General features: G+C 36.1%; 1 protein-coding gene across 1 annotated transcript in view; it reads left to right on the plus strand.

Annotated features, from left to right (window-relative positions):
• Positions 1-22094, plus strand: part of LOC149799443 (QRFP-like peptide receptor) — a 114172-nt gene extending 92078 nt beyond the window's left edge. Inside the window, exons 4-6 of the mRNA XM_089957077.1 lie at positions 4422-4536; positions 11558-11683; positions 20846-22094. Of these exons, the coding sequence (XP_089813203.1) occupies positions 4422-4536; positions 11558-11683; positions 20846-21094 (490 nt within the window). The 3' untranslated portion in view covers positions 21095-22094. The remainder of the gene's footprint in view (positions 1-4421; positions 4537-11557; positions 11684-20845) is intronic.
• The last annotated feature ends 1021 nt before the right edge of the window (positions 22095-23115 follow it).

Raw genomic sequence — 23115 nt, forward strand, 5'->3', positions numbered from 1 at the left:
ATAGGTCATTGATAAATTTTACAATTTGTATGAAGTAAATATTTGGCTATCGTTACTACCTGATTGAAGTTAGATGTTGGGAGTTAATAGTGCAGATTTGGCTTGCCGTTTTAAAGGACTTCTTTGCGGACCTGACGTTTTGAAACATTTTTCTTAAAGAACGATTGTAAACTTTATTGTGATAAATTTTTCAATTGCAAAAATAGAAAAGTTTTGAATTTTAGCTACGACGACAGTGTTTTTCTGCACTAAAAGATAATAATAATTTGTATGGTGTGTGCTGAATAAATCTCAACTACACAAGACTCTTGAGGACATAAAAATTGTATACTTACCCTAAAAGAGGAGACAAAGTCATGTGTTCTGTCGGAATATGTCTTTTGATTGTCGCTCAGTTTCCCCCATTATAATTAAAAAACAAATTAAACATTCTAAAGTTGACGTCAGATGTATCATGCGATTGTAAAAAATAATTCACCATGCCCTAAATTGTGAGCTTACCATGCTAAAATTTTTTAACTATTATCAGTCGACTCACTTGGCGTGAATAATTTCTAACATTGTCCAGAAACCATGTGAACAATCCTTAACACTGTCCATAAACTACGTGAATAGTCCTTAAAAATTGTCCATAAACCAACATTGTTAATAAACCGCGTGAGCAGTTCCTAACTTTGTCCATAAATTGTATCATCGGCCATTATCATTGTTAAATGATATTTCACTTTAAGATATAGAGGAATGTACCCCACCAGTTTTATTTTAAAGTTTCACTGAAATATTATAAATGTGCTGTAATATATTTTAGTGAATAGTATATTTTAACTAGGTTAGTGTTTGCCATTTCAGTCTGAGTCAGCTGCAACAATAAAATGCTAAATTAACTGCTATGTCACATTCGTATCGTGAATATTGCTAAATTAACCTATGTCACATTCGTATCGTGAATATTGAATGATTGCAGTTTCGCTTCTTATTGTAAACCATTATATTTTCCCTAGTACCGATACAAATATTGCTTAGCAAGATGCAATATACAATGTCTATACGAATTGTTTGCCTTTCTTCCAATTATTGAGTTGATAGCTTGAATCATCCAATAAAAATCAAACCAAAGTCAATCCAATGCATGCTATTTTAGCAACTGTGTGCATGATTGCATTATCGAGAAGTTATCAATCTCTTATTAATTCAATAAAATTGCTTGTAATTTCTTTTACAACAGATCTGCATCTTGTGTTATTGAGCAGCAATCAGACCCTTGTCATTATAATAGATTGATGCATGTTATTTAACCACCTGCAAGCATGCTTGCATTATCGAACATCAATCATACCTTTGTCTTTCCATTCTTTGTGACCATATACGTGCATATGCTGTTCTCATTAAAATAATTAAATACTTAATGAATCATGATCCAGACAGGAGCATTTCCGGATCTTATTGATACACCTAGATGGACAGAGCTACAAATTTAATACATTGAGCTAATCATAGCAACGCTTTGCAATTAAGCCACGCCCCGATATAACGAAAACAGAACATATATAAAAGCAAGATTTTCCGAATGTGCAAACATTATCAGTGCTTTCTAAGAGGATTATCAACTTTTATGAATTTTTAATCTGCCTTGTTTCGTGTGATTTGACGCCATGCATGCAAAAAGTATAAATGCAGAAAAAAAATTTGTATTAACAGGAAAAGACTTCCGAAAGACATACACTATACACGATAGTCATCAACTCAACGTACATCAAACTATATATCCTTCAAATCTAACAATGAAACACACCAAAACAAAAAATTATCGAACGTCAGGACTACGAACAAAAGCTCTTGAAATGGATGTATCTGACGTAATGTGCAATAATCTCATCAATCTCATCGTGCTTCGGGTCAGCCTTGACAACATTTAGCATTGAAGTCAGTTTCAGAATTACGGGCAGTATATAGTATGTATAAGGAACCAAGCAAATAAAATATTTCAAGCCTCAGTTAATTCGGATAAAGTTTGCGTTTAACTCGTTCTTTATTTCGAACTTACAAATTGTTTCATTGAACATAAAAACAAATAAATAAAAAATATCAAACATGGAGACCATTTTAAATGAGGTTATTATTGACAAAAGAAACCCTCAAACAGGCTCACCTTCACGTTCGCCAACAATTGGATAACCATATCATGCTAGAACTCTCACCTGTACAAGCAAACCAGTATAATAAAAACGAACTCTCACCTGCACAAGCAAAAACAGTATAATAAAAATGCGATAATCTGATGGGACTTCAACGAAGACATAATCGTATCCAACAGGTGCAAAATTATTACGAACGTTATGCATACCTTCAAGTTACATCATGTGATCCATCAAACCACGAGAAATGCTAAGCATGGCTGCAAAATTAAATATTTATAAGTGATACGCTATGGTATGAATGAAGACCAACATACAATTATTTTTGGATTGATAAATGCTTAGTAAATTTAATTCGTTTAAACGTCCAATCAATCAGAATATCCAGAAAATCTCCGATGGAACAAATTTGAAAGGTATAGCTAATAGGAATGTCAGCTTTCAAAACAAAATCGAGCCTAATCCTGGATGAGACCCTATATTTGCATATATGTGTATAAAGTAAATAACAAAAAAGAGTATAAAGGGTTAGATATACTATTATGCGTGCGATTCAGTTTAATCTACAGTCACTACAACTTCCGTTTTCTTCATAGTTTACACAATAGGAGCAATTCGTAAGAATAATTGCATCCAGTATAAAAAGATGTATTAAAACAATGCATGCTAAATCGATCTTGTAGCAACACAATCAGTATCATATACTAGAAAAATGATATTTTCTTCCATAATATAAACACAGGTTCTTTACTGAGAGTAATCGAATCGTTTGTTATCGTGTGAGGCCAGCGAATAGATTGTTATTGTGTTCCAAACGTTCATGACTGCCACGAAGAGAGTTGTCTAGTTACTAGTTATGTCTTAAAACTTTCCTGGCACATTTGTTGTGCGTATTTGGTAAAGTATCATGTGTTTGCGCTTACATATTTTATTCGGTACGTCTTTAATTACTACATATATACCACCCGAGTTGAAATTAAAGGTCCATTACCACTCCACCATCATATATCAGCACCAGCATTTACATATTGTGTCTCTTAGTATGTAGCAACATTGTTCTGCTGCCAGCGTTTGTTGATTTATGTATGATAACGTTAAAATATTAAACGTACTTGTTTCTTCGAAAATCGTATGCATTTCTATAAACTTTCGCAATAGTTCTCAATTATATTTCGTTATACACGTCAGGCAAATTATCAAAATACAGATGAGTGTACGACGGGAAAGAGCACAAAAGGAACTCAAGGTATTTGCTTAATCATCATCTTCTGTTTTGAGCTATATATACTTTCCAGGATTATTATTATCTAGACCACGGTCTGGCGAGAACTGTTGACTTTCTTTTGTGTGTATGTTTCTTGGTAAGTACATTACCAATTTACCAAATAGTTAGCTGACCTACATTTAATGACATAATGACTTCAGTATAACGTTTTGCCTTTAAAGCAATTCCTTGTGTATTCGTTGTGTGCAGATTAAATTAAGATTTTGTACATGAACAAGTTTGGAAAGTACAAACCTTTCAACTATAATTCGACCAATGTTACAAAATATTTGTGATTCTATTGCTTGTTTTCCTGTATAATCTCACACTACTCAATATTGCTGTTTTATTGGTTATATAACATGTACGTTACACCGGTGACTGAAATAAATCAATAACTAGCCTTTGGGAATCATGCTCTGATTTCTGCAGATAACAACTGGTAAGCGTCATCTTAATTCATGGTTTGAGACCAAACAAACGAGCCAAAGAATTTCGTCAAAGACACGACAGGAAACCTCCATTTTACGGTCACTTGTATTATAGTACATGTTTATATATATTTCAATCCATGAAAGAGTAATATAAGGTCCTAGGGCTAGGGGGTTAGGGGAAACATTTGAGAAACAAGCTTTGAATATTTCGCCACTATAAGTGAAATTATGAAGCAAAATAAGGATGATTTCATTTCACAGTTCGCTACATGTATCATAGGGACCCCTAGTAACCGAGTGGTCTAAAGCGCTCTCCGTCACGGATCACTGCCATCTCACCTCTGTCTGCGTGGGTTCGAGTCTCGGGATCATCGAATGTGGATATGTGAGAAAGCTTGCCGGTATCTTCTCGTGGGTCGGTGGTTCTTTCCGGGGTTTTCCCGGGTTCTTCCTCCACCATTAATACTGGCCGCCATGTATAGCCTATCTTGTGCTGAAAATGGAGTTAAACCCTATAACGATAACGATAACATGTATCATATAACACGTATCGCTATATTACAACTACTATGTTTTTATTATTTTTAGACATACTCAATATGGCCGATCAAACGATAACCTCATGACTTGCCGCCAGAGAATAAGTTGCAGGGCACAGACCTCGCGGGAAAATAAGAATAACATTCTTAATAGTAGAAAACAGGTAAGTAGTGCACCAATATTAATTTCAATATGAGGCGAGTGTCAATATGAGAGTAATGGCTAACGCGAGGCCATATTTACCGAAACGAACGTATATAATTAATGGATGAAATAATTTAGTACCAGTGTATTTAAACGTAAACTGACACCGCAAGCAATCCTTAACTACAGCCACACTTTCAGCACGGCCCGTTTCCTTGAGGAAGTGAAATACCTTCCATTATCTAATTCCTCTTAGCATTTACAAAAATAATATCTCACTTACTTAACAAAAACAAAAGATCTAGCGCTCTAAGCAGCTAAAACCATAAAAACTTTGTCTTACATTCAAATGTAATATAGAGCTGCTTCAAAATGGATTATTGTTTTCATAATGCAAATTGATGGAAATATAAACACTCGCCATAGGTCAAAAGACAAAGACACTGGATGAACATATGAAGAAAACATCTAGATCAAACTTATGCTCATTTGTTCTCCTAGAATATATACAATATGTTATGTCTTCAAATGTTGACGGATGTGTGCAGAGGGATCTACTTCTGCATGTTTCCAATGTGCAGTTGTATTTCAGTCACATTATAAATTGTGAAATATGGTGATATTTTGCCAAGTGAGACAATTGTAACATTGTCCCAATGTCCACAGATATTTTGCTCTAATATATAATATATTAGTACAGGCAAATTAACGACACTTACCAGAGTTTCAAACATGGATTATTGAGTACATTTGTTTAATTTTGTGGTCCAAAGTGTGCTGACCCTAACCAGTTAAGTCTGGTCTAATATTTGTTACGGAATCATCTAGGCAATTTCCAAACCTTATAATGTAAATCGATTTTCCATGTCGTTAAATTAAAGTCAATGTTAATATGAATGTTTATGATACACACGTTATGATAAAGACTAAACAAATTACTGTAAATCTCATTACCTGCAGAACTGTTATCATTACTGTTTTCTGTGTAGCCATGTAGAGGAATCTGCTTGGTTTGGCCACGAAATAATACCCTTAACATTTCTAATTATCCAGATACTTGCATTTTTATATTAACTTTCATGTCCAATACTAACAATTATTGTTTGCGTTCAGCTTTTAAACACTTTCATCTTTCTATAATTTGTTACTTGATTGACTCAAGTAACTTACCCATGACGTTTTTTATTTACTAAAAATAAATGATTATATTATTATATTTGTTGGCAACTAACGATATCTAACATTTGTTGTACGTAGACATTTAGTGTGAAAATCCCAAGAAAATATTATTATCCCGTGCAAGAATGTAAGGAAACCCTGCCTGCTCTCAACCAGAAAATATCCATGGAATTTGATTGCTTGCATGAATAAACACACATTAATATTGCTTTATCCTGTCGGCTGCGACATACCGTAATATGCATGAAGAAACAAATATCAGGTAATCCAGGCATGACCACTTGCTGCTTAAACCACATATGAAATGGGCATACCACGTTAACAGGATGTTAGAAGAGCAACTACTACTGTAAACGTCTATGGCGAGCTGACGGAAGAACAACATTTCAGCTTGATCAGAAGAAATGGTTTAGCAATTCCATCAAGTCCTCCCTGAAACAATGCAGCATTGACCTTAATCTTGGGAATATCTCAAACAGAATTGCTTCACTTTGTGTAGTCTTATCAATAATGAGCTGCTGACCTTAAATTAAAGAGAATAGTAGAAGCAAATCAGTGTCAAACTGTGACCATCCAAAATGTCAGAACTGCAGCACGTCATCTAATAATCGCGAAACGCCAAACAGGATTTCCCATCCATTGTGCCACAGCCCGTTCAGAGCACAAAATTGTTTGATCAGCCATTTACATACTAATCAAAACCAAACCAGTTAGTGATGTTATGGTCATCTTCAAACTGTAAGGACGAACAGGAACTGTTGCGATATTAATACGATATCGAGATTGTCCTGGTGCGTATCCTTCAAACTATTTTCAGCATAATTTAAAAGTTATGTTTACGAGAATTTTGCATTAATTTGTGTCACATGGCACTAAAGCATATTTTTGTTTCTGGCTGTGCTAAATTGAATTCTCGTCACCCAAAACTGTATAATAATAATAATGGATTTGAGTTGTTCAGATGGCAACAGTAGAAAATTAAACTGTCGTTTCGATATTTCTGAGGTCTTGTTCAGCCTAATAAACATACAATAATTTACATTTCCAAGGACAAAGCCTCCCAGTGGCTCCAGGGATGTAGAATTGGCCCGACGTGCCTCACTACGTGTCGTAAGAGGCGCCTAATTAGGGGCAACCTGTTTGCCGTGGGTTGCGTCCCGTGTCGGGGGAGGAAAGGATCTTGGTAGTTGCGCAGAGGCTTTCCGATGCAACACGCTACATTGGCCTCTACTTCTTCTAGACCGGTTGTCGGGATGGGCCCGGTCTCGACAAATCAGTTGATCAAGCCGAGCCCTAGGAAGTCTTTATCTATTCGCTCACCTTCTTTGTCTTTCTCCTTGTATCTATCGTGATACCACCTTTGCCCCTATAGTCTATTCCTTTAGCTTTCCCCTTCCCAAGTCTTAGAAGGCTTCCTAGTAGGAGGTGGCTTAACGGGTCAATCAGGAAGTAATTCTACCGACCCTAGAAGGTGGTAGCTTCACGGGTTAATCCATGGTAATTTTATCAAATGAGTATAGCATGTGTATCCCTGGCACTTGAAAAGTGTCCCCTTGTTGAGCTCCATGGTAAGCGGAGAACGGTGCTGAATTTTAAATAAACCAACATGGACATTCAAAACAAAAATGAACATAAACGTACCAATACTGGATCTGAATAAGATGACGAACTATGTAGTGTGGAGTCATTTCCACGCTTCATTGTCATATAGTCTAAATATGCCACAAATCCGCTTGCCGCACTATCTCCGTTTGTCATCGAAAAGACAATCACACGATCGATTGGCATACCAAAAGGTGTCAAAATGCTGAAATCGGGTTGCCTTCTTGTTGAGAGTAAGCGACGAGGTCAAACAGAAAATATCAAGAAAATGAAACTTGTCTTCGATATCCTAGTTACCTCATTCGCTCACACCACACTCAGTACGTCCAAAGGCGTGATTCGCTGTCGTGACTTGGCTGGAGTCAGCGACACATATATCATTGAAAGGATGAAAAACGAAGGTTGATGTGAAGCATAGAGCCCCTCATAGCGTCATCCCTTTGAACACAAATTTGCAAGCTATTGCTTTAAACGTCACTATACATCGAGTGATAACCTGTTGTCTATTTTCATACAGGAACGGGTACATATACGTGTATAATCTGACAATCTTTTCTCCTTCGCTGCTTTTGGATTATGGATGGAAGGTCGTTGATGACCTTCATAGCAGTGATCACTTTCCAATCTACCTTGAAAATATCAACTCTACTGTAGATGACGCAATTCCACAATGGAATATAAAGAAAGCCGAATGGGCTAAGTTTGAGACACTCTGTAAAGCAAGGCTGAATGAGGATACAGTCTTCAACGTTAATAATCCTATTCAGCATTTTACTAATATTTAAATAGAGATTGTAGAAGAATCCATTCCCATGTCCTCAACGAACTGTAAAAGAACCGCAAAACCTTGGATCACTAAGGAATGTAAGGAAGCCATTAGACAACGACGAGAAGTATTGAAAAAATTTAACAATCATCCGACGCCAGAACATTTAAGTAAATGCCGCATTCTCCGGGCCAAAGTTCGCCGCACATCCAAATAAAATAGACGAGCATCATGGAAAAAAAAATATGTTTCTTCTTTAAACTCTCGTTCCTCTATTAAGAAAGTTTGGAAAGAGAAAACTCAAATCTCTCCGACATCTGAAGGTAAATAATAATAATTTTAGTTCAAAACGTGACATGGCAAATATTCTTGCTGACAGTTTCTCGGAAAATACCTCATCATCTAATTATTCAGAAGCCTTTCAAAGATTACAAAAACAAAAACAAAAGTCACGTCTAAAATTCACATCCAACAACTCCGAAAGTTATAACCAACAGTTCTCAATATTGGAGGTTATGGAGGCTTTAGACAAGGCCCATGATACATCCGCTGGGCCTGACGAAATACATTACCAGTTTTTGAAACACCTTCCAAAATCATCTTTAACATCTCTTTTGAAAATCTTCAATGATTTATGGATTAATGGAATGTACCAAAGATTTGCAAAAAAGCAACGGTATTGGAATGTACCAAAGATTTGCAAAAAAAGCAACGGTAATACCAGTTCCCAACCCAGATAAAGATAGCGGAGATCCTACCAACTATCAACCCATTGCACTGACAAGCAACACAATGGAACGAATGATCAATTCTCGGCTTTATGGTACTTGAATGAATATCGCCTTTCCAAGGTGGCTTTTGTTATGGCCTTAGCACCAATGACCATATAGTTAGACTAGAAACATTTATTTGCGACGCATTTATCAAGAAGGAACATTTAGTAGCGGTTTTTTTTATTAAGAAAGTCAATTACACGACATGAAAGTACGGGATATTAAATGACCTGCACGATCTGGGTCTAAAAGACCGTCTGCTCTCTTTCATGTCGAACTTTCTCTCAGACAGAGAATTCAAGATACGGGTGTGTTCTATCATCTCAGATTTGCACGAGCAACTACAACAAAATATCAACAAGAGTCAAAACTGGGCCAGTACTAACGGTTTCAAATTCTCGAAGTCACAAACGGTATGTATGCATTTTTGTCAGTTACGTAGACATCATGATGAACCTAACCTCACGCTGGATGGAACACCTATTCCAGTTGTTGAGGAAACAAAGGTTTCAGGTATTATCTTCGACAGAAAACTCACTTTTATTCCACACCTAAAGAACTTGAAAGCTAAATGCTTGAAATCTCCAGATCTGCTCAAAGTAGTAGAGCACACTGACTATGGTGCTGTTAGAAAAGTCATCCTCAATTTATATAGAACGTTTATTCGCTCCAAACTGGACTATGGTTGTGTTGTTTATGGTTCAGCTAGGAAGTCATATTTGCAGATGCTTGACCCAATTCATCATCAAGGAATAAGACTCGCTCTTGGAGCATTATGACATCCCCGTGTGAAAGTCTCCTTGCTGAAGCGAACGAACCACCTTTATCACATCGTAGAGAAATGCTTTCTGCACAGTATGCTCTCAAATTAAGATTAAACCTTCTGAACCTTGCTTTTTCGGCTGTTTTTCAACCCAAATACAAAACCTTGTACGAAAATAAACCCAACATCATACCTTCCTGTGGCGATAGAATATCATCCAGCCTTGACAGCACAAAAATTCAGAAAACGTGCATATCCGAAACACCTCCCTGGCTACTTAAACAACCAAAAGTACATTTTATGCTTCACGATGGATTAAATCTGAGACAAACCGTTCCATCTTCCACAACTGTTATCATGAACTCCTCACCAAATTTAATAAATACAAAAGAATTTATACCGACGGATCAAAGGATGAGGAAAAGGCTACTGCAGTCTTCGTGTGTGGAAAACACAAATTCGCTTACCAAATGGCACATCAATTGTTTCTGCCGATATCAGAGCAATAGATCTTGCTCTGCAAATATATCGAAAACAACTGTATTTTAAACAGAATCATTTGCGACTACCTATCAGTACTTCAGTCATTACATAATAGAAAACTGGAGAACCCATTGTTGACCAAAGTTCTCGTCAAAACTACTAAGCTGAGTACCTCCTACAATATTGTATAATGTTGGTTACCTAGCCATGTTGGTATTAAAGGTTATGAAAAAGCAGATCGCTCTGCTAAAATGGCCCTCACTCAATAACCATCTTATTTTAAAATACCGTATACTGATATTAAACCTTGCATCAAAGAGACTTTACGTCAGAACTGACAGGCAACATGGAATGAAACATAGAATAATAAACTTCACGCCATCAAACCAACCCTACGAGAATGGACTCCTTTCTACAGAACCATCTGTAGGGAGGAGGTAGTCATTGCGAGAATTCGAAATGGCCATACGCATATAACCCATTCCCACATACTAATAGGTGAAGACCCACCATAGTATGTATCTTACAATGAACCATTCACTGTTTAGCACTTTATGATAGAGTGTTTCGACCTGCGACCTACGCGCGATCGGTATTACAATGTACATGACATGAAGGAACTTTTTGATACAATAAACATCACTTGTATTGTGAAATTCCTGAAAGAAGCAAACATTTATTTTAAGCTATAACTTGTATGCCATCACCTAGGGCAGTTTTATGAAATGCATATATCGTCCCTTGTTTCAATACCTTTTCATCTGTCTTCATTAACATAAACCATTTACATCCCCCGTTGATCGGGAAGCTTTATTTTTCACGTTACCATCTTATCGTTTTAATATCAACTTTTTGGTTTTGATATATATGGTCGATATGAGACTTTTTATAATTTGTAAACGATTATACGTATAACATTTTTTATCGCGTTAAATATCCTAATAGTGCTAGTGTGCCGTTAAAATACAATCAATCAATCAATTAATCCAAGATCAAAGTGGCACTGACATATTCATTACAAACCAAGAATTCTTAGAAGCATGTATTCGAATATCTGATATAAAATACGTGCTGTAGATTCCCTCATAACTTATTTCTATGAAGAAATTTTCGTTACATTTTGGTTGAGGATATGCTTACTCGTGTAATCTTGTTTAAGGCACTTGCGCATAATATCAAAACTTATGACACAAATAACGTTTGATTTCACAAATGTATTTATGCAATTAACAAGAAATAAGCGTGAAATTATACCAGGGACAACTCATGACAAAGTTAATCCATAGGTCCAGCAGCTTCTGTAGGCACATGCGCAGGGAAATTTCGAAACCTATCCACCGAATATCAAATGTAATTATTCAGTTTCAATATCATGAAAATGTCCTACAGAGCTCACATATATACTTCACTGTCTATATTTAAGAAACGCTATAATGAAAATATTTAAACACTATTATCTTTTATTTTTTTACAGATTATTAAGATGTTGATAACAGTAGTGCTGATATTTTTGCTTTGCCGGGGACCGAAGTTTGTAATGCAACTATTGAGAAGAATTTCTCCCATGGATATGCAGACACAAGCTGGATTTAAATTAATGGTAAATCTTCAGTAATTCTTCAATATTACAATACAAGAGGGAAAATATTTAAACAAATTACGATGCTTGATTTTACGCAAAATGCCATTCCAGAATCGAACATACCAGTGCTAATTGTAAACTTCTTCAAACTAATCTTGATGATGCCGCGGATAATTTATACCATTTGATACATTTTGTTCAAATTATAACTGCGTAGTATTAACGTATAAAGTTTTAAAACCGTAGTTAATCCGTATATTGTGTTGAATACGTAACTGTGTAGTATTTATGTTTTAACTTTCAAAGAGTAGTTAATCCATATATTTTGTAAAAAGTATTTGTTTGTGTAATTGTGTTATTCCGAATTTTAACGTAGCATTAAACATTTAGTCATATCGCTACAATGTCTGCAGTTTGGCAGATTACAGTGATGTCTAGCACCGAGGTATAATAGGTAGCATCATCTCCCACCCAGTCACATTATTCTGACACAAAAATACCTCTCCTAATACTAACCTCTTAATGCTGAGTGCTAACCAAGGCAGCTGCTAGTACCATTTTTATAAGTATTTGGTATGACTCGGCCGGGATTCGAACCTGCAATTTGCCGTATCCGAAATTAACGATCTAACCACTTGTGCCACCGGACCGGTCCCACAATGCTGTATTAATGTTATTATTTTGCTGAAATGTATCCTTTATACAAATTAACAACTAATACAATACGATACCGTTTTTCAACAAATTGCTTCAAATCTGTCTCAATCTTCCACTCAGAATTTGGCTGTCGACTCCCAAAGACGTTACACCTATGCAAGATATGTGCTAAGTATTGCTTTTTCATGTTTAATTAGAGCGCAAGATAAATAAGTGGGTGTAGATACATCGATCTTTATATGTCTCTCATTTATTGTATGTCAAAGTAGGAACAAGCAAATATGTAATATCAAGCTAAACACAGAAAACAACAAACTTAAAGACGAAATCTTCTCATCCTAAATAATAGTGTGGTAGTGATCCAATGTATTTATCCACAACCTAACTCGTACCTCAAATGGGCCGAATCGCTATTGGCCTGTCTTTACATAAACGATGTTGCATATTAGGGAAGTTCATGGGGGTTTTTTACCAAACGCTTCAGAGATTCGTTTTGGACTTTGTCATCTGGAAGTGACTGGAAATCTACTTTAATGCAGATTATTTACTCTCCGTAGCTGCTAAACAAAAGCTTGTATAGTCATATCAGATTTTCCATGACATTGCAAGCAAACCACGTACAATATGCAACTAATGGATATTAGCGTAAATTATCTACAAGAGTGAAGATTGTTTTTACTCAACCTTATTGTTTCTACATCTACAACAGCACGATTTCTAATCTGTCCAAGGAGCTGTCGATAATTTTCAAGTCACACCAATCCCAACAAGACCGCAAATAGCCTCTAAACAAAACACACTCGTTTCTATTTTACAATCAACGTGGTTCTTTTGGTGATTTATAATATTCAATTATTTTTCACGGTGGTAACACTGAATGTCAAGTATAACTCTTCTATTAATAGTACTATTGCACGACTGGCATGCCATGTCCTAAATCATAACGTCCAGGTACTATACGCACATGAACTTCTAGAACACCTCTGGCTTTTAAATGGTTTCAACACCGACAATTGTGCGTTCAGATGTTTGGGCACCATTTTCATTGAAAACATTTAGATTACGCATCTACCTTTTCCATATAAAGATTGTCTTTGCACATTACCTAAAGCCCATAAAAGTGCATCCTTGCTGAAAAGCAGTCGATATCTTGCTTTTCTCACTTGAGTCTATGTTGGTATAAAATATTCTTTGGTAAACTCAACCGAACAGGAATACCACGTCGCCGTTATAGAAACAATCAGGTAGTGTTGCTGCACCTGGTGATGCAGTGAACGGTCATACATTTGCCTGTGAGATATTCCCCAGAGGACTTAGATTTGGCATTAGTACATCAGAGTGGTTACAACGACAAATTTATATTTGACCCTTAACAGAACTGTATGCCAGTTCATGCGAGGGTTTGGTAAGACGACTTTGAAACAGATGTTCATCGAGAAGTAGAACGAAATTGTTATCGATGTTAGCATATACTGCCATCTGATAAAACACTCCGTCCGTAAATTTCACAAGTTCATCACCGAGATCAGAATCTCGGTGACATATATAAGTCTAATCATAAACACAATCATCAAAGGATATGTGGTGACTACTTTCAATTGAATTTCATCTCTGGCAGCTAATGATCTTGACATGGCATCTGTATAAATTTCAATAGTGTCCATTTTCTGGATGCGTGATATTAGTGGTACAAGGACAATATACCACTTATCATTTATTCCCATTCGACCCTACATAACTTTACTTCTAGTTATGATAAGTAAGTCAAAATATAGACGATTCTGAGTTACTGGTTATGTTGTCTAATACAGGTTGACATAAGTGGTCTTTCGTGTATGTGGCACTATTAATGCTATTTCATTTCGCATAAAGACACCACGAAAATATTTTATACATCTTGCATTCGCGGCTATATCAAAATTTGTCAATGGCGTAATCTTCTGAGTATTATACAGGGTAATCGAAGAATTCTTCCCGATGGTATCCTGCAACTTGTTCGAAGGCCTTTTACTTTTTTATTCGACCACCCATCGCTTTTTATAGAGCTATCCAAAATGCAGTTCTGACCGCCCCATAAGCTGTAGCTTTTGCAACCGTTGCGGCCGCTGTTACTAGCAACAATGGATTGGCTGCAACGAACCGAAATATTCCACCAGTTTTTCCGCATTTGTTTCACCTATGACTTGCATAATTGTTTTGTTATTGTGTTTGTCCGCATTAAGATGAGCAATATGTGTTTGGGTCAACCAAACGGTGATATTTCTATTCATTTGTAACAGAGAAATTTCTAGTTTGACCCTACAATCGTTTCATTTGCGTATTTTTATTTTCGCAAGTCGGTTTCACCTATGCAGACATTACCATCTTAATAGAATATAATTATTTAAATACGTAACAGGTTTAATAATGAATTTTAAATATTTTCCACAGGTCATTCGACCACCATTACCCTGCAATAACAATCGTCTGAGAAAGTATCAAAGCGTAACATCGAAAACCACAATCAGCGTTAACTGCATTCTCATTCGACTATCAGCCCTTTCAAACAAAGTATCAAAGCATAACATTGATAGACACCACCAGCATCACCCCTCACTTGTATGAAAATATATTTCGACAAATGATTGCCTGAACAATTCCTTGAGTTTCAATGAAAAGTAAGAAATCGTGTACAGTGTTATGAATTAATGTTTGGCAGACTGCAAGCCAGTGTTAATGTTTATATGCCGGTCCATATACGACCACGTACTGTGGTATGCATGTACATCATGATTGGTTTCAAGGTTACGCCAATTTGTACCAGAAGGTTATTGATGACCGTTTAACCGCAAAGTAACCTAAGTCACCTCAAAGTTGGCAAATATCATTTAACTTTCAGATTGGACATTGTCTTGATTTGTAAGTTGAAACACCACAAGTACATGTTCTTGGTGCCGTAAGACCATGTTGGGTACATATTTGGCATGCAAACTGTTTCACAACAACACTTGGTTGGTATTAGCCTGTAGTAAGCGCGAAAAACGACAGACTGCCACCTCATTATTTAGTCAGTGAAGGGTATAATACAGGAATCCACAATATTTAGCATTATTGGGACCTGTACCACGCCAAAATGAATCATTGTTATTGCTCGTACAGGTTAATCTGACTGTATGATTTGCCCCAAAAATAACCATGGAAATGTCTTTAAAAAATACAAATATGTGACAGAGAGGAATTTAACACCAAACTCATAACGAGGCTCCACGACGTTGTACTTGGCTTTGAGCAAATTCACCGCTGAAATTGCCGTTCACACCAACTACAGCTTGTACATCTGATTCACCGTTGCCTGCATGATTTCTGCGTAGCCTAATTGGATACGGCTGAGAATCCACATCATCAGATGTATCCTGGATAAACATTATAGCTGGACTAGCCGTTCTCATGTAATCATCTCTGTATCTGGTAAGTATAATAATTGTCGAGGCTACGTCTACGTTGTCAGGAATCGATTTGATTTCCTTTCCAAGATGTCATTGTTGACAAATTCAGCAGTTACATTGGCAGGATATATCGCCAGAATCATTATGTACAAGTTTTCCCTCAATTTCCAGGAATGTCTCATATGGAATGAAACATCTACACGTGTCTTATACTTGCAACTCTATTGGTACTTGATTGTGGTCTCATACCGGGTATGATTAATAATAAAAGACTCTTATAATTCGATATACCACCACATGCATGCCCATGTCAAATGCAAAATCAAATATTTCTTTAAATTGGGCCGTAGTTTATATAATATTAATTTTGTCTAATATATTTGCATGATGACTATGGTGGCTTCACACATCATGTCCTCATCCGTATTCCACTTCCCTTTGCCAAATTCGCAATACCCGAACCTGCCAACCGTTGTTAAACGGCTTCATTCATGGTTTGCCAACACCAGGTGGCATTTTATCCGTCAATGCTACCGTAATCGAATCTGGTAGCTCTCGGGTCACTAATCGTCGTAGTCGATCTCGAAATGATGGAGCCGACTGCAATTCCGGTGTTTTATCCACTCAACAGCGCACTTTTGACATTATCAGAGACTTGCATATAACTTTATTCAGCAATCGGCTTAGCGCTGAGGTCAGAGCCCTGCGCACCTTTGGTGCACATGTGAACAATTCACGAATTACCTCACCGAGGTCAGTACCGTAATATTTCGCGTAAACAGGTTTTCTCGCGTTATCAAAACTCATGGGTCTCACATGCCCACTTGCGACTGTCATTATATGTAAGTATCATGTCAATCTCTACATTACAGTTGTATGGGCAATGTTTCACTCTGCAGATCAACGACCTATCCGTCCTGATCTACAAGGGTAAATCGAATGTGTCAACCGATTATTATAGCAAAATGTCACATAAATTCTGGTTTCGTTGATGACATTGTAATTATCGAGGAAATGCTCTGGGCTCTCTTTACAACAATCTGCTTCATAGCAAAAGAGATTTCGCGCAATACAGGTAGCCTCTAAACCGTTTGATACCCATCGTCTCGTAGGACCTTCGTTCCTCGTGTACAATATTGATATTTTCGGCAAGTACATGCAAAAGCGCGCGATATGTATTTCTGTCCATATTAGCATTGGTGATCAGTGAGACTGTGTATGTGCATATGAGTATTACAAAGTTTCGCAACATATCTACCAGCAACGATACATCAATGTGTAGATACAAAACGTGATAAAGTCCGCCATGATTTTGCATTCGAAATTTGTTATGTTCTGTGACACGTTTGCAAACTAATGACTTATAAAGCGCTATGATCGTCTGCAACTGAGTTTTAACAAATTTGGTACAGTCACTTTGGCATTAGTGGAGCTGAAACCAATGACTGGTTGGGGAAAACTCACGAAATTTGGCACGGTCGTAATCATGACTGCTGGTGATTAGAGATGTTGTCGAGTCCATTACGCTATAACGATTTAAGAAAAACAACAACCGAGTCCTTTGCAAAAATAGAACGTTGGTGCTTCAGTTTGCCTGCCACACATATCAGCAATGTGACAACAAGCTGCATGTGACCGGCTCATGGACTTGTTTTCTTCGGATGTTGCTCGAAGCAGAGATTTCCGCTGCAATATTGATACATTCAAAGAATGCGTGGATGATAAAAGGGACTTTCATCTTTCGTTGCACAGCAGCAACTTTGAGAATGTTTTAATTCATTCTAGCATTATTCTCCGCTGTAGTGTTTCACTAATAACTCTCCCGATAAAGTCATGCTTGGTAAGCAGTTGTTGTATTTTAAATACCTGCATGAATTTTCTGCATGGAATGTTCTTATGTACGTGCTTACTGTGTCGGGTAAACAACCGTACAGGAGTACTTATCCATGCGTATTGCAATACCTTCTCTCATTATTTTCGTTTCGCTCAGCGACAACAAATCAATAAGACTTTGTCCATGTTGTCCATTTAGAGGATACTGCAAGCTCATAATAGCCTTTATCCCAAGTACCACATTAACGGCGATGTGTGGGTTACGTTTTTAAATCTGTTTAGTGTGGCTTTAGTAGCCTGATCAAGAAATGCGATTTCACCAAAGGTGAGTTCACCCAAATGTTACCGGCATATTCGAGGCAGGTCCTGGTTATCACTAGCTGGATATAGCGCTGGTAAACTTGACCAACCAAAATAACTATCAAAATTCTTTACGTTTAGCACTGTAAACTTTGGTGATGGTATGTAACTTTATCCACGAAACCTTGATATGGAGAGATATGTATCTCGCTTTGAGCACATCTTTTGAGAGTCCATCCCGATCCTGCATTGGTATATTTCTCCAACATTTTGAGAATCATTTCAAAGCTTTTGTCTATTTCATCATTGATGGCACTGGTGTTACTAATTGTTCACGATTGTAGTTGCACCGCTGTGAATGCAGGGTTAGTAGTTTTAAATCAACCTTTGTCAAGTAGCGTACCAGATGCGCGTTAAGGACAATATCTGCTTTACCTCCAGAGTGGCCAAAGTATTGTAACCCCGATGTTATTTCAGGGATCCCGTTTGTTAACAGTTGAGTGTCATTACCTGGTTTGAATGTGGGTGGAATAATTACCACTTGATTTTCTAAGACATTACTACGCGTATGAAACTTAAATTCAGGTATTTGTGATTGCAATGTTTGTTCGCGAACATCCTCAGCGACTTCAGTAGCAAATAGCAGATGCTATACGTTTATATTTGTCGTTAATACGACGATATATATTTTTAAGGTTTAATAGTGACACGTTCTGCTGCAGAATACTCGCTTTCCAAGGCATACACCTTTGCATTTGTTGCCCCCCCAATGTCATTAAGCTTTTTATATATGCAAGGCTTATCTAATGGGGTACAAATATTGTTTTACCTGTTTTACCTGTTTTATCTTTGTGTTTGCATCCAATGGTGTTTATACCCAACCCCATGGAGTCCGCAAACAGTAACACTAGGTTGACAATCAACCCTTATCAAAAAATTCTGTATTCCTGTTTCCTTTGCGGCGGGAGCTAAAATTTTGTCAGACAGACAGACATACCCAATAATGCCGAAGGTCTTGTCAGTTTAATCAATATATTTGGGTTCTTTAATTTTATTGATAACCAGTACTAATGTTACCTCATGCTTGCCCCGCATTGCTTCTGCATCATGCTATATAATGTTGTAATACATATACTTTTTAGTAATAAGTATAGATACCATTCCTATAGTAATACCCGAAAAAATGTGTTTAACTTGCTCTTTTATGTCTTCGTTATTACAGTCACAATATTTACAAAACTTGTGAAGTATTTCACTTGCTTCAGTCGCTTGATAGGTAGTGAGCGATTGATTCAGAGACGCTACGTTTTATTGCACTACATTATAAACATCTAAGTTAATCAATTGATCAGAATGATCAATTATGTCTCTGACAACACATATAACATCCATTGAGACTATTTGCTAAACCTATATGATGATTTCCAACGACACAAAGAACGAAGATTTTCTGTGACATACTTTATATTCCAGTCCTTTTGTAGATAAATGCCATTTCTAGAGATCTCTATAAACTCCTTCAAAACATTTTGAGGGTCAACCTGATTTTTTGCCGTTTTATACCACAGCAATTTGGTAATATAAAAGTATATTTCTCCTTGCAGTTAGAAATAGTTCTTACAAATTACTGGCACAATAATAATACGATGCAGATGATATTTTCGGCCACGTAATATGTACGGTTCAGATCAATTGCAAAGAATATGCGCTCCACGTATCCATTAGTGAAGTCGACCATATAATTATCAAATTGAATTTCACTTCACATTTCAACAGCAACAATCTGTATTCACCCTACAAGAAATTATTTTCCGAAACTTAGTCTCGAATAAGCAATGCTGTGTATGATAGTATTGCGTTTTAGCTGTAACAGCCGTTGTTTTGTGTTGAGAATAAATGAAGACCACGTACCCGGTGTTCAGAAATTGTTTGAAAAACACCAGATGAGTCCCTCTCATGATGAGCTAAAAATGTACCATTGCTATATCTCCAGCTCTTTTACTACAAATATTTCCGTCTTTTTTCCATAGTTTTTTAGCAAATTGTTTAACTCGATACAGATTAAATCAAATAGATTATCTCTGTGAATTTAAGGCACGTACTGTATCTTCACTGGTTGTAACTGGATAATGTAGTCACACATCCAGTTTATGTAGCCTATGAAGTATCGATCTAGCACTTGTTATCTGCCACTGATGTATACTTATGTCGTACACATCCTCAAGAGCTAAAAGTCATTAATGATATTCATCCCCTGGTTGTTCATTGTATGTGACTTGCTTGACAAGTCATGCAGAATAGAGGCTGTGGCAATCATCAGGACCCAAAAGGCCAAAAATTTGCAAAAACGGCAGAGTGATTCTAATGTTGGAAATATTTTTATCTTGAGAACATCGTTTGTACAGTTCAATATCCTTTTATTCATTCAGGTAATTTTAGAAATGTACATCAAATTTGAGGAATGAGCCCAATATCAGCACTGTTATGACTACTAAAGTTATCAATTAACCAGCATTAAACGTTCTCAAACATATACCATATACAGCAAAAAAGGATACGCTGCAGAACAAATTTAAACATTCCTTTCTTAATTTTAGAAATACCTTCATTCCGCGATAACAAAGCATAATCCATTCATAATTTATTCAGGTTAGATTGATTGGTTCTGTGAAATTAGGTAAAATAAACTCCAGCCAAATTACGATAAATTTTATACAAACGGGCAGCCTTGTATTCGGATATTTTTATATTCACTCTTCAAAAGAATGAGCTTGCTTTTTTAAACAATTATTTACATTTAATGCAATTTGTCACGTCTGTGAAAATAATACAGGAGAAATGGTATGTTTGCTTAGACTTTCTGCTTGCACTGCATGCAATATATACCATTCTCACTCCTGTAATATTAAACTTCGAGTAATGATGGACTTCTGGTTTGTAAATGACTTTTCCCATCTCATTTCAGATAGTTATTCACTGCCTTCCCTACGTTAAGTCGACTATTAATCCATTTGTATATGTCTTCATGTCCCGGAATTTCCGGCGAAGCATAGTAACATCATGTACTAAATGGAATCTTCCTTCTGCTTCCTGTCGGGCTAGGGATTCTCCAGGCATAAACATCGAGATGAAGCTTCGTGCAAAGAGCGCGAGCGATGTGCAGACCTTACCAACAAGGTTATGTAATCAGAATAGCGCTTCTACAGAATCATGAATCAACTTAATTTGATGCTCTTTTGCGACATTGAAACAGATTAGGTTCAAAATCTTTTACTCATCGTATGGCAATAATAGTATAATTATATTAAATTAAAGATTACCAAAGTAATTTCAGCGTCCTAAATCAAACCATTACAAGTTTTCAAAGACTGTTAATAAAATATGGGTTTTTGAGGGACATGAGACTTAATTGTTATCGACACGTGGGTAAAACAAGAATCCTAAATTATGATATTGCGGTTTTCAAAATATTACTAACCTGGAACCAAGTTGAAACTGAGGTCTTAAAATCAGATTTTTTCAAAACAAATGCTGATACAGAAATGTTCTTTCTAGAGGTCAGATCAAGGCAGTTTCCAGAATTGACTTTCACTGGAGAAAATGATGCCTAAACCACAGAATAGAGTAAATACCATTCCCTCAATTACGGACTAATGTAGCAGAGCCGGATCAGACATGGGGGGAATGCAGCTGTGTATCTTCGGGCATGACATTGTAATTTAATTTACCAAATCACTAAAGCGATTACATTTTTGCTGTGACGTAAAATCCCCAAAGCAAATTAAATACTTTAATGATATATTTCCTGTATCTTGAAAGCATACTTCTGTTGTACAAAAATCAATTCACTGTCCCTTTCAAAGTGGGTTTTTCCTAAATCCATGTAACATTCATTCAACTGCTGTCACGTTGTCTTGTCTCTTAAGACCGTCTCTTGATATTATATTCCTTGCTCTGCTCCATCCACCCCACGTTGTTTGGAGTATCGGTTGCAACAAAATGGAATCTATGTTCTTTTCAAAGTTATATTTCATATTATTTACGTATTAATCGTTGCTAATGAAATTGCACCATAAACAACATAATCAATTTATTCTGATGTTTTATTTGTCTTTGTTACAGTTTTGATTTTATCGAAAACATTTTTGTCATATGTTGTAATATTTTTCGCTTGCTCAGTTTCTGTTTGTAAATAAAAATATGTGAATGTTTCATTGGAATGTATGTTGTAATGTTCATATTTTGCTAGTAAGTTTTAATGCAAAGATAGATTTCCGATGGAGACTGAATTTTGAACAACTACTAACATGTGTGTTATTTGGAAGGAATATGAAGCACAAATCTAATTTTAATACTAACGTGTCTTATTTGGAAGGAATCTCAAGCAGAAATTTAGTTTTAAAACAAACGTTTTATGCATTTGTTCTCTACATTGGTGTATCGAACAGAGAGTGTAACTGATATTGTGTAAAATGATCAAGATTTCGATGCATATCAAGCATATAAATCTGGAATGAAAAAACAAAATACGCTTCTAATACAAATATTATTCTAAAATTATTGTGCATATATGTATGTTTCAAAAATCTAATTTGCTGATGTTTGCTTAGTTACCAAAACAATCCCGGCCTTTCATTTTAGGTTGACATCAGCTAAAATAAAGTAAGTTAAAATTAAAAATGTATACTTGCACAATTATTTCAAAGCGAATGATACTTTTGGTGATTCTCTAGATACGCTTACTTTTTTTCACAATTATAAACCACAACCTTCCGGATTTATTCTTTTTACCTCAACGCTCTAAATAACAACCGCATCCGTAATCTGGACGAAATATTGTGATTTATTTCTATGAACAAATGAACTCCGTTAAATTTGTGGTGTGCCCATTTGTAATTGATAAATGCGAACTGCAGATTTATATCAAACGTTTATCAAATTAGTATCTTCTATTTGGGGGAAAACAAATTTTAATTAGAAAGGCTCAGCTTTAAGTCATTTCATACATTCCCTTTTAAAATGTTGAAAGATGTATAAACTAAAACAGGACAAAGGGAATGTAGGAAATTAGGAAATTAATTAAATGAGCTTCAGTATGTATTATTGTATTTAAACTATAAATACGTCATAGTGATAATGGATTATCTCTAAAACAACATAAAATATGGAACATTCGGTTATATCTGTGTCATTGTGCGCTTGATATAATACACATCTGTACAAGCTTGTTCGGTA

This window comes from Sinohyriopsis cumingii, chromosome 5 (genome assembly GCF_028554795.1).
Source record: "Sinohyriopsis cumingii isolate HCF-2022 chromosome 5, ASM2855479v2, whole genome shotgun sequence".
In the NCBI taxonomy this organism is placed as follows: Eukaryota; Metazoa; Mollusca; class Bivalvia; order Unionida; family Unionidae; genus Sinohyriopsis; species Sinohyriopsis cumingii.